Source organism: Pyxicephalus adspersus, chromosome 2, assembly GCF_032062135.1.
Source record: "Pyxicephalus adspersus chromosome 2, UCB_Pads_2.0, whole genome shotgun sequence".
Taxonomy (NCBI): domain Eukaryota; kingdom Metazoa; phylum Chordata; class Amphibia; order Anura; family Pyxicephalidae; genus Pyxicephalus; species Pyxicephalus adspersus.
The window spans coordinates 52,147,968-52,162,358 of NC_092859.1; the positions used below are offsets into that span (position 1 = coordinate 52,147,968).

The 14,391-nt window shown below is 37.2% G+C and overlaps 1 protein-coding gene across 3 annotated transcripts in view; it reads left to right on the plus strand.

Moving 5' to 3' along the window:
• LOC140323580 (A disintegrin and metalloproteinase with thrombospondin motifs 2-like) overlaps positions 1 to 14,391 on the plus strand; it is a 355,904-nt gene that overhangs the window by 122,533 nt on the left and 218,980 nt on the right. For all 3 annotated transcript variants that reach the window (XM_072400782.1, XM_072400783.1, XM_072400780.1), the window contains exon 9: positions 7,162 to 7,294. In XM_072400782.1, coding sequence (XP_072256883.1) covers positions 7,162 to 7,294 — 133 coding nt within the window. The remainder of the gene's footprint in view (positions 1 to 7,161; positions 7,295 to 14,391) is intronic.

Here is a 14,391-nt window from a genome sequence, read left to right on the forward strand (position 1 = left end):
TCCTCCGTTGACTTCCCACACTTCAGTGCAGAGATGGGGAAGAGTCAAGGCTCCCCCGCTCCAAGGAAACTGACAGATTTCTTCAACAAAGTCCCAATGCAGCCAATTCACAATCTCCTAGGAAGAAAAGGAGGTCTAATGGGACTTGACAAACCTCCTCATTAGGTCCCAGCCCAGCAAAAGCGAAGCTGAAACTATCTACCATGTAAGACATACAAGGTAGGCAAAGATTGGATAATAGCAATGATATAACAGATGTGTTGACACTGAATCCAATTGTTACATATCCTACTTTCTTGATCAACCTGTATCCAACACAACTTCAGAAGGAAGTTTTTAGCTATTACTCAGACTCTTGGAAGCAATCAAATCCTGTGCAAATGGGGCTTTCTGCTTAAGCTGCTGGTTATTAGGAATGGTACTCTTTACACTATAAAGACAACTCAGTCAGGCATTGAATTACAACGAACCTGGGATATACAAATAACTGACAAACTATCTAAACCATCAAGTTCCGATCAGGCTCCTAAATCCATAATTCCTGAATGGAGATCAAAACCAGCTTAACATCATCACATATCTATCATGAAATATGGATATTAGAAATTTACCGTATTTTTCGGACCATAAGACGCACTGGACCATAAGACGCACCAGTTTTTTAGAGAAGGGAAATGAAGAAAAAAAAAGATTCTGAAACAAGTGTACTAAAATATTTTATGTGCATTAAAAACCAACATCACAGTCATAAACACATGTAATAAACCCTGTAAAGTAAACAGCAGCATTTAGAACCATTATTAACAAAGTCAGCAAAAGACAAAATTACTGTAAAACACAATAACGAGAGACTTCAGTAATAAAAAAGAATAAAGTTGAAGATTTACGGTAAAGGTTCTGCTCGTTTTATGAGAACCCCAAGAACTCCTCATTGCTAGAGTCAGAATCTAGAAAGCTCAGTTCCTCACAGTGCAGTGACGTCATCACGTGTCCCACGCCGCTCACTGATTGGATGACGAGGGACAGCTTTGGGTCCCAGGAAATCTTTGGAGCTTCTTCTGTGAACTCCGTAGGACGCCATCAAGGTGGACCAAACAGCAAGCCTCGTCCATGTCGGGGCATCTGGTACTGGACCAGGACCCCTTTGGATCATGGAATCTGTAAGTATTAGGGCGCTTTCATTGCCCAAACCCCCTCTCTGCTTACCTACCTATAAACGACAGGTAAACAAACAGGGGTTAATGCCCCTTTAATTCTGCTTTTATAACAAAAGACATTAACCTCCTGGGCGTTACACTGAGGTCTGGATTTCTGTACCAAAAGCGTTACACTGTTTTTCATGAAATTTTTTTTTTTTACATTTTAGACCTGTAAGTTACAGAAATATGTCCGAACAAGGGTCTAGTAGATATCATGAATATAAAAAATGTTTGAAACACACAATCATGTAAAAAAAAAAAAATGTACTTTTAATAAAATCCTATCCTATTTTTTTTTTTTGCATAGAAATTTTTGTTTGTATTGTGGGCTTGTAATTCTTAGGATTAACTCCCGGGTATGATAATTATATTTATTTATTATATTAAAATCATAAATTATAATATAATACATAAATATAAATAATAATTTAAAACAATAATGAAATAATAGACAACAATGTAATCTAAAAATAAAATTAAAAATGTGCGGTACTTTTATTTTTATGTTGTGTGGTGTTTTTGTACTGTAAAAACCATTTAGAAGCAGATTACTTTGTACTCTGCCTTTAAATTTCCCTCCCTGACACACCCCCATACATCACCAATCACATCACTGGAAGATGACTCATCCTCCGAGTGATGTGAGGGGGGGGATTTCCCTGCCTCACACAGAGACACAGGCACAGGCTGGAAGCTGCTCGTATCTATGGAGAGATGCACAGTACAATGCAGGATTTCTGCATTGTACTATACATCTCACTACAGATACCAACAAGCGGAGCTGCGGACACTGGGTGAGTATTTCCTTTCAGTTGTAATCCGATTGTCATACAATGTATGACAATCGGATTGCAATATAACATTTGTTTACATTGTGTTTGTGTTGTGTAGTGTTGTGTATGTGTGATTTTACTATGTGTGCTGTGAGTGATTCTGGGAACACTCTCAGCATGATTGGCTGACAAAGTCATGTTAGGAGAATGCTCCCAGCATGACTTTGTCAGCCAATCATGCTGAGAGTGGGAGGACGCCGGGAGCAAGATACAGGAGACACAGTCACTCTGGCCGCGCTGGAGACAGGAGAAAAGGCAGAGGGGGGACGGGACAGCAGCTGGGAAGGATACATTTTGATACATTTGGACCATAAGACGCAGGGACTTTTTCCCCCCACTTCTGGGGGGAAAAAAGTGCGTCTTATGGTCCGAAAAATACGGTAGTTCTTCCTGAGGACTTTATAACAGCATCTCCTATGTCTACCATAACAAAATACGGTAATGTTAGTTACTATAAAATTACCTCCTCTAAATGTAACATTTTGAATGTTGGTATTCCATCAGTACTACAAAATAATTTATCCAAAAAGTTCCCCTTTATCTGGGTTCAAAATGCTCTCCCATCTTTGGGAGTTGTTTTATCTCATCCCAGCACAGATCTAAAGAATAATTTTTTACCTCTTTGTAAGACAATACAGGAAGATCTTAAAAGAATAGGAAAAGTGAACTATCATGGATGGGCAGAATTGCTGCTTTTAAAATGTGCATATTGCCGAAAATCCTATATGTTTTTCCAACATTACCAATTATACTCCCAACTAAATTTTTAAATCTATACAACATATTTTAAGCTCCTTTATCTGGAATAATAAAAAACCCAGGATCACCAGTCATTTCCTAATAAGACAGAGGAAAGTAGGAGGGGTGGGTTTACCGTATATTTAAGATTACTACATTGCATCATTACCTGATCAATTGGAAAAATGTCTCCTACCTATTGTAGATAGGGGATGGCTAAGTATTGAAACATCATTATTAAAAGGGGGAGATTACTTAGCCTTTTTTGTAGCATCTTCTTTATCGTCAATTATTGTGTTTTTTCAGTTTTATACTCTTGAAGCTATGGTATTAGCTTGGGAAAATGTAACTAAAACATCCCACTATACAGGCAATTTAATAACTGTACAAATTCCACTTGGTCATATGAATATCTAATTCCCAATTTGAATTTATCTACATCGCTCAAGAGTGGATATAATTATAAATCCAATCTCCCTTAAATGGTTTTTATGATGGATAAATTCAAACTATGACAAATTCAAAACCTGATAAAATCCTCAAATATTGAGGCTATAAAGGTACCTTCAAAATGCTGGCAGCGTTCCAAAAGTACAATAGCCTGCAAAGGCAGGATTTCTGTATACTATAACCTATATCAGTCTAAAGATAGATTTTCACTCCACATTTACTCTGTCCAAATTGAAGACAGTTTTTTATATCAATGATTAACTCCACCAAATGTTTAACACACTGAAAATGCTACCAAAAATAGTTCTCAGATGGTACAGAACACCCTATAGATTAGCTAAATTTACCCCAAATTACTCACTATTGTGTTGGAGAGGGTGTGGATCCATAGGCACATATGTACAGTACATATGTTTTGGGAATGTACCAAATTAGTACCTTTTTAGTCAGTTATATCTGATCTACTGCTGAAAATTACTAAATGCACTACAAGTTTATCTCTTGATTTGGCGATCGTGAATATAGGAATTGATGACTTTCCTCCAGTTCATAGAGTTATGGTTACGCATGTTTTAATTGCAGTGAGATTGACTATTGTTTGCAAATGGAAACAAAATACCACTTCTTTAACAGAAGTGATAGACAGGGTCAATACACAATATCACCATGAAAAGTCTTTTGCAAACAGTAATTTCATGTACAGTTAGGTCCAAAAATATTTGACAAAGACAACTTTTTTTCTAATTTTGGTTCTGTACATTACCACAATTTATTTTAAGTGAAACAACTCAGATGCAGTTGAACTACAGACTTTCAGCTTTAATTCAGCGGGTTGAACAAAAAGATTGCATAAAAATGTGAGGAACTAAAAAGCCTTTTTTTTAACACAATCACTTAATTTCGGGCTCAAAAGTAATTGGATAAATTAAAAAGCGGAAAATAAAATGTTCATTTCTAATACTTGGTTGAAAACCCTTTGCTGGCAATGACAGCCTGTAGTCTTTAACTCATAGACATCACCAGATACAGTTTCAGTTGCTTTCAGTTGGTGTTTGTTTGTGGGCCTTTCTGTCCCAAGTTTAGTCTTCAACAAGTGAAATGCGTGCTCAATTGGGTTCAGATCAGGTGAGTGACTTGTCCATTCAAGAATATTCTAGTTCATTGCTTTAATAAACTCCTGGGTGGCTTTGGCTGTATGTTTTGGGTCATTGTCCATCTGTATTATGAAATGCCTCCCAATCAATTTGATTGCTTTTAGCTGGATTTGAGCAGACAGTATGTCTCTGAACACCTCAGAATTCATTCAGCTGCTTCTGTGTCACATCATCAATAAACACTAGTGTCCCAGTGCCACTGCAGCCATGCACGCCCAAGCCATCACACTGCCTCCATGTTTTACAGATGATGTGGTATGCTTTGGATCTTGAGCTGTTCCACGCCTTCTCCATACTTTTTTGCCATCATTCTGGTAAAGGTTGATCCTGGTTTCATCTGTCCAAAGAATGTTTTTCCAGAACGCTTTTTTAGATGTTTTTTTTTTTTTTAAAGTTCAATCTAGCCTTTCTGTTCTTGAGGCTTATGAGTGGCTTGCACCTTGCAGTGCACCCTCTGTATTTACTTTCATGAAGTCTTCTCTTTATGGTAGACTTGGATATTTGATACCGCTACCTCCTGGAGACTGTTGTTCACTTGGTTGGCTGTTGTGAAGGGGTTTCAACAGCTGCAACATTAAAAATGTTTGTTGTATATTATTTGTCACACCACAGGTCTTATGGTCTATTCCTGTGGCCCATGACTTTATTTAACCCTAACAGTTATTCTTCATTCAGGTACCAGATGCAACATGTTAAATTTGTATTGCACTTTCAATTCTGTGTGTCATTGTTTGTAATATTGTGGCCTATTTATTTACCTAATTTTTACATATTTTTTGTTGCTTAAGCACGGTGGCAAAAATGATAATATAATATAATTTCAGGGAACATTGGCATGGAATTGCAGTCCATGCCAATGTTCACACTGTAATGGTAGCCCATAATTTAGCAGCTGGAGCGCAGCTGCAAGAAATTTTTATCCCTAACATTAATACACCTTTCCTGGTGGCTCCAAGTACTCATAATAGTCAGGTAGACTTCTCCCCCTCTCTACTCCATAAGACCTGGGCCCTGATTTATGAAAGCTCTCCAAGGCTGGAGAGAATACACTTTCAGAAGTGAAGCTGGGTGATCCAGCAAACCTGGAATGGATTTGGTTCAGGATTCAAAACATTTGCTAGCAACTAGCAAATGATTTTTAAAAATCTATTCCATGTTTTCTGGATCACCCAGCCTCACTTCTGAAAGTGTATTCTCTCCAGCCTTGGAGAACTTTATTAAATCAGGCCCATATATCTAATAATTTAACTTCCTCTTCCACTGTGGGGCATTGTATCTTCATCCTCACAAAATAAGGAAAGGACTTACGTGATGGTGGCAGGAAAACTGTGGCTGCCCACCAGGTGTCTGGATAAAACCCTATTAAGACTTAAATATATATAACTATAATGCTATAATAATATATCTAACTATAATGCACTAATAGACAGCTTGGGGAAGGATGGCTGTTGTCCATTTTTATGTTACTCCATCGAGGCATTGTGGTCAGTGGTGATCTCCACCTCCTTCTCCCTGGCTGCTGGTTATGCCCCACCAGAGCACTTCCAAGGAGGACAGTCTGTGATTTATGTTTTGTGAAAGTGACGAAGTATAGAGAAGCAGATGACCAGCATGTTACCCCTTCCTTAACAAAGTAATTCAGGACAGTCTTACAGAATTTGCAAGGCCTGAATGAAAAAATAGACCTTCACATCTCAACTGCTCGATCAAGGAGGGTTAGGTCCATCAGAGCATGGCAGCGAAAGTAAGAGCCCAGCCTCAGACTCAGCAAATTGACTCACAACGTAAAGTGTACTATGAATCCTTCTCTGGGTCAGCCATACCTGAGATTAGTAAAAGAAGTACTATCTTGGAAGAATGAAGTTGAAACTTCACAGAAGAGAAAGATTTTTTACAAAATTTAGGAAGCGGATGAACACTTTTCCTTTTATTGAAAAGATCAGAGATATTATCTCAGAAAATTGGAACAGTGTAGAAAGGAAAACTGTAAAGAATTCTTTCTCAAAACAATATTATCTAATAAAAGATTTAGGAGGAAAAAGAAAGGTCTATATTTTAGCAGGGGTTTGCATGTAGCCCCACAGTGGCACTATTTTCAATCACTAGAGCCCAAGTTTGGGTGTGCCGAGAACAAATACTCTCACCAAGTCACTGCCAGGGAACCCAGTCGACAACACTGATATACAAGGATCCCACACACATGCACCAGATAATGGAAACACAAAAGGCAACAAAGCTAATCAAAAAGGTTCATTGCTGCACATACTGCATATATAAAACAAATAGTTATAATAATCAATAGCAGTTAAATCAAATATCATTGATCCACGATCAACCAAAACACTGGAACAAACAGCACACTGTTCTAAAAATCCTAGATCATGGCTTCCTTTTGTTAAGTTAACAATGAACAATAAATGAATCAATACATCACCAGATATTGCATCATTCACGTCCTACTTCGGCTAGGGTGTCCCATTTATAGGCCGGACTAAGGAGTAGTACCTGGCACCATACAGTATGCAGATGTCACTTCTGGCCCTGGATTGAGACTGCCTTTGCCCAGGTGAGCATCTCCTCTTTTATGCTGTGCTCATGGATCCGCCAGGACGGGTCCATGAATGACGTTGGGCAAGCTCTGCACTCACGTCAGATTCTTATCTGATACTAACCCTGAAGCGATATTTGGACGAGAATATTCTAATGTGTACGTAGCCTAAATACTCTACTCCCTTGCAGTTCAAACTTGAATTTAGTTTTTTAACTGCATTTTTTTTTTTTTTACAGTTCTTATGATTGCCTGCGTGATGATCCTTTTGCACATGACTGGCCATCTCTCCCACAGCTACCTGGAATTCAATATTCAATGAATGAACAATGCCGATTTGATTTTGGTGTGGGATATATGATGTGTACTGCTGTAAGTACTATCTACTATTATCAGCTGCTGTTGTGAAAAATAGACCTTCTGAACAGTTTAAAAACACTGCTGAAAATGTGATTTAGAGATAGTAAATAGCACAATTTTTACATTTTTTATTATATTACTTTATTTGTAAATAATTTTGATGCTTTGCAAATTTAATGTCAGTATAACTGAAAGAAATACTGTAATAAAATGTAGTACTTATCATTTACAAAAACAGTTTTTAAAGTAGAAACACTTTTTAAGGTATGTAACAATACCACCAAATGAAAACTTTTTTTTTCAAAAATAGGTTTTACAATTATATCCTTATAATTGCAAGGACTGAAGTGTTTAATAACACAAACACACTCCTCAGCCACTTTATTAGGTGTACCTTGCTAGAACTGTGTTGGACCCCCTTTAATATTGCTGTAATTCTATGTGGTATAAATTCATAAAAGTGGTGAAAAATTACCTCTGAGGCATGTATATGTGAGCATTGAACTGTTGCCTTTGACATGATATTGCTGGAATGTCCACTTCTGGAAAGGTTGGCAACTATCTTAAATATTTTCCACATGTGAATAATCTTTCACACTGTAGACAGATGAGCTTCAGCTTGTTTGGAAATGGTCTTATATTATGATATATGTTATGACTAGCAATCAAAATAATCCCTCATCCCATAATCATGCTTGGCTGGAAAGTGAACAAGGTGCAGTATCTAAGACACAAACCTGTGGTTATGGTCCTCAAACACACCATGACTGGCAACTGCTAGATATCAGGACCAAAGCATGGTACAAATTGAAAAGACAATACATAGACCATTCTAAGATCAGGACAGGTATTAATACCAAGTTTTGAAAACACCGGGATCAGAAACAAGAGAAAAAATATATTGTATAAAATGAAATATGTACTGTAAGGAATGGATAATAAAAAAGCAAAGATTTCTAGTCCTTTGAGGAAAGAAGTATATCTTTATGGAGTCACATAGAACATAGACTCACAGCGTGCATCAGGACCCGTTTTTACCAGTGGTTCTCAGCTCCTTAGTGTCTCAGTATCCCAGAGACATTTGGGGAAAATTAAGGGATTTCTTGAATACTGCTGAGCCACAGCGCAGTCAAGATGGCGTCTGCCGCCACACCTCCTGCGTGGTCTTATCTTTCAACTTGCTACAATAAACCCAGCTGTCAGTCTCCAGGAAGGGTCCGCAGATCAAATGGCACATCATAATCTTCTTCTTCTGGCACCAGCCCAGCTAAATGCAAGCTGAAACTCTCGTCTACAGAGGAGAGAGAAGGTAGGCAAAATACAGAAGATTACTCTAATCCAACACTTGAAGATATGCTGGTCTCTCTAGAAGTTCACTCCATAATGATTTCTTTACAGAAAATTTGAGAGACTTGCAAGATGTGGGAGATAGAAAACACATTCCAAGTCACCATTCAACAAGTACAACTGAAACTTGCAGACCTAGCAGACAGATCTAGAAGGAACAATATAAAATTCGGGCATAGCTGAAAATATCTCCAAATCAGAATTAATCCCCTATCTACATCATTTGATTACATTTCTGATCCCAGCAGGAGCAACACTCAAGCTTAATATTGATAGAGCACATAGGCTCCCTAAGCCATCACACTTGCCTGAAAAGATTCCAAGAGACTTGCTTGCCTGCATTTGTTGCCCTCCCAAAGAAAAGAGGAATTGATTGCCCTTTCTAGGAATAATTCAATATTTCCTGGGCCATTTAATCACATTTTACTATTTTCTCATCTCTCACAAACAACAATACCAGCCAGACGAAAATTCCTTGAATTATCACTCCACTACAACCAGGTTCCATACAAATGGGTGTTTTCTGTAAAATTGCTGGTTACTAAGAAATGGTACATTATTTAAAATAAAATCACTGCAAGCTGGCTTAGAAATACTAGAAAGCTGGAGTATATAACAAACACCTAAATCTATAACTTTTGAGTGGAGATTCAAAACATCTGGAAATCAATTTCTAAATGAGTACAATTGTGATGGTTTTTCCCCCAGAGGAATCAATTCATATTTTTTTACTCTTTTTTAATTATCTACAATTCCAATTGGTATAGGATTCTTGTCTGACCCCGTCTGTGTCATCCTTCTCCCATGACCCCTCTCGTTTGGTCTGTTTATTGCAGTTCACTGGTCAAAACATTCCCAAAGATGCACAGTTCAAAGGAAAATATTCAACTCCAAAAAGTTAACTAAACAGTACTTTGGTCCTACATATTGTTTGCTAATGCTAAAGGACTTAACAGCCATTACAAATGCAATGCACTATAGGAAGAAGCATGTAAATAAAGGTGCGGATAACTCTCTTTACAAGAAAGTAATTTTAGTTTAACCAACACTTTGTATTTTTGTAACAAAAATTAATCTCAGATATTACAGTCAAGCAAATAAAGCTGGCAAATTATTAGCCAACCAGCTAAGAACTAAACAAAATAGGAACAAACTGGCCTTTATTCAACACCCACGTACTGAAAGTAAAATTTTTAATCCACAAGATTTACCTAATGTTTTCAGCAAATATTACCAGTCCTTAAAAAATTTAAAGAAGATGGCAATACCCCCAGCCCACTCAGGCTATAATTATGAAATTTTTAAAATCTGCCAATCTACCTGAATTATCATCCAATAAACTTGAAGACATTGATAGACCTTTTTCCTATAAGGAGCTAGAGACACTAATCACATCCCTTCCTTTAAATAAATCTCCAGATATAGATGGATTTTCATCAGAGAACTTTAAATCTTATATGCAGACCCTTTACCTCTACTCTACAGGATCCTTTGCTCTCTCACAAAATTTTACAAGCTAACAAAGATGCCCATGGCATTAAATCAACTGTTAAAAATGTAATATTCTGAATGTTGGTATCTCTCCAACTTTACAAACTACCCTAACCAAAAAGTTCCCTTTTACCTGGGTCCAAAGCGCTCTCCCATATTTGAGAATAGCTTTAACCTATCCTAGCAAAGATGTTTTTAAAACTAATTACTTGCCTCTTTTTAAGATAATTTTGTAAAATTATTTTATTACCTAAAATTATCTATATTTTCCAAACATTACCGATGAAACTGCCTGTACAATTTTTCAAATTTATCCAGGGCACATTAAATATATTTCAATGAAATAATTAAAAACCTAGAATTGCTATTTGTTTACTTATAAGATTTAAAAGAGTGGAAGGAGTGGGTTTACAATTTATCATTTAGCAAATCTCACTGATCATCTGTAAAAATGTCTTCTCCCAAGTAACGATATGAAATTGCTTGATATTGAAAAATCATTATTACTAGGTGGTGACTATCCCGCTTTTTTTGTGACCTTAACTATGGCCCCCTCCATGCAAATACCAATATTATTCACCATTGCAGCAATGGTATTCTCTTTGAAAATTTTGATAAAATCTTCCTAATCTATAAATGACACTATCTCGCTCCAATTACCACTTACAACATTTGAATATCTAATCCCCAATTTTAACTTGTCTTCTTGGCTTAAATTAGGATGTAAAAATGTATCAGACCTCTCTAACCTGTCCTCCTTAGTGGATAAATATTAGTTATGGCAAATCCAACATACGATGAAATCATCTACAATCTATCATCTACAAATCTAAACATATGAGGCTTCCTTGTAAATTCTATACTCTAAGCCAAAAAACATGCATTAACAAAGGTGGGGTCTCTGTATATATTATATTATAATTATAATTTATATCAAAATAAAGATAAATGGTAAAATATGCTCATCTTCTTGTGTATGGGAGAAGATCTAAACTCTACGTACCCTCTACTCGAATGGAAAATCAACATTGTATCTATTGTTCATTCCACTAAATACATAACCCACTGGGAATGTTACCAACATATTCTATTTAGATGGTATAGGACCCCCTACAGACTAGCAAAAGTTACCCCCAATTACTGTCCAATGTGCTGGAGGATATGGTCCTTAGTTTTTAGATTGCAAATGAACATTACGGGATGTCAACAAAAACTGATGCCTGAATTGGCACTTTTAAATATAGGAATTGACAACTTTCCCCTACATTTTAGAGTTATTGTCATGCACATTCTAGTTCCCGCTATACTGTCTAAGTGTATGCATGTATGTCTTAAGTATGGTGGGCACTTCTTAATCTCCATTTTTTACTGTGGAAGTAAAACAAATGTTTAACTTTTTCATGTGTCAATTTTCATTGTCAACTTTTTGCTTGCTAACTTCATTTTCCTCCTCATGGTACCCCATACTCATAAAATGTACATTTTTCAGAATTAGTGAACAACTGTGTATACCACTTATTTTCATTTACTGCCATTGGGCCACTCTAATAGTTAGGAACCAATTCCACAACAGTTAATCACAGTATATTTTTTAATATAAACTGATCAGAATATACACTGAGGTCCCTACTTGGAAAAATATATAAACTCGTATATCAATTTGAGCAGAAAATATGGCTGTCACTGCAATAGTTTAAATCAAAAGGAGTCTTCAAACTGTTAAGTTGTGTGAAGATGTGCTAGTGGCAAACCCAAAGACTGCAGCCCTAGATATCACTGCTACCCCTAACAGCCAGAACAGCCCAATAGTGGAGGAAAGTCTAGGCAACTGGTAAAAGTAGGGGATTCTATGATCAGGAGGACTGATTATAAAAGCAATCAAAATAAACTAAAGCTCGGGGAACACTGGATTGTATGATCACATCTGGGATAAAACATGTACTATTGCTGATAAATCTGATATGCTGCACAATTGGCTTTTTATGTATTTTAATATTTGCAAAATAAAAATATTTTATACTAATAGTATGTATAAACAAATGTCCATAAAATTTATGGTTAGAGATTCTAAAATTATTAGGGAATTGAAGAAGATGTGTTATTATTTTTGTAGATTCCACAAAAACATTTACTTTACCAGGCATATCCAGTCCTTTGGGCAATTTTCTGGTTTCCGCATAAATTTCTCCAAAAGGGAGCTGCTATTCCTAAATCACAACTGTCCCACTAGTGTAAAATCCCATATCAAGATCAAAGTAGCACATCATTTTATTACATATCTGGTAATACATGTCTCCAGAAACATGCTAGAGATGTACAATTTAAATTATACCCAGCTCGGGGTGTGGCTAGGTCCATGAAGGCCTGATCCAGAAATGCCACACGATGTCATCTGTAGGATCCATTTTTATGTGGTAAAGGAAGAAGTGCTCAAACTGAGTCCCCAGCTGAGTCACCCAGCAAGAACGGATGAGGACTAATCCAAATACTTTGTCTTATACAACTCAGGACCTTCATTACAATTATCTCCACAGAAACAGATTATATTTCCTTACTCCTGTGGACTACACCTTTGCACCCACCATCAGCAGAACGGCTTAGTATTACCCGTTACATTTATAATTGTAAAATAATTTATAATTCATAATTGTTTTATGCTAATGTAGAAGTAATAATTTTATCCTTGGAATTACTTTTGAAGGTATTTTAGATTATCCTGCGTAGTTGGGGGACCCATGTCACATACTTTGTTTACCTATTGATATAGCTGATTTTGATGCTGGAGGATATTATCTCAGGTGAGGGTTACTTGTTTTGAGGAGATTACTCCCACCGGGTCCCCCTTCACCTGAGGATCATAATATTCCCTGATACTGCTAGGGAATTGGCAATATATACCTACAATGTTTGTTTTTCTTTTTTTCTATGTTGTTTATTGTACTTGTATGCATTCTATGCATTGTTGCCTTGAGATAACTAACCTGGCAGAAGTGGGAATGGGGTTTGGCTCCATTCTGATTCCATTGCACTCCACCACCCTCAAATAGGACTTCCATACGTAATTAAGGACGAGTGGAGTATCCACTTCTTTAGTACTTTCTTCTTTTTCGTTTAGTTATACCTTTACCTAATCCTAGAGGTCCCCATCTCATCCCTACACCCCTTTTCAGATCTTCCGCCTCCAGATACTTGATTGCTAAGCCAACAGACCGGTCACACAATGCCATCTATTAAAAGTGTATCCCTCAACGCCAGAGAAGAGAACAGCCATATTACGGGATTTACACAGGCAGATACAGTACTACAAGTGCCGTTTTTACAAGAGCCCACTTCTGATCAATTCCTAGACTAACAGACCACAATTAACAATGGATTTATCATAGTACCACCACAGATACCAAAGCTAGTGGAGTGAGTTATTAAAAAGCCTGTTTCAACAGAGAAGCTTTCCTGAGCTGTGAAAGCATCAGCCACAGAGAAAGCACCGGGACCTGACTGTTTGACTTACAAAACCCTACTACCATCCATAAGCACCCACTTTGTGGAGGCCTTTAATGAATAGACCCCTCAGTGCCCAGTGCTCAAAGACATCTTAGAAGCCCACATAACTGTAATCCCAAATGAAGGCACAAACCCAATATTATGTGCTTACTACAGGTCAATCTCCCTTTTAAATGTTGATGTGAAACTATACGCAAAGATTCTGGCAGCACGCCTGACCCCTTATATACAAAGCCTGATACAAAATGGATTCAAGTAGGCTTTGTGCCCAATTGTGTGGTGCCTGACAACATGACTAAAATTCTTGATATTATTTATTGGGCTCAGAGTAAAGGACAACATTTGATGCTTCTCTTGGCAGATGCGGAGAAAGCATTTGACAGGGTGGATGGAATCTTTATCGAACGAACCCTTCACCATATAGGCCTGGTGAACAAAATTATGTCATGCATATTTGAGCTGTACTCAATCTCATCAGCGGGAATCAAAGTTAGTGGAGTCCTCTCGGAACCCCTCCATATCACAAACAGGATCAGACAGCGGTGCCCCTCTTGGCTTTAATATTCATTCTCACTCTTGAGCCTCTTTTGCTTTTGCTTTGGATCAGGAAAAACCCAAATATACAAGGTATCCAGATTGGGGGGGAATCACGTAAGACAGCAGCATTTTCAGATGACCTGCTATTCTATTATACATCACCTGTGATTTAGATACCCAATCTTATGGAAAAGGTGAATATCCCCCTCCCAAACACTGTTTGCTGAGCTCTC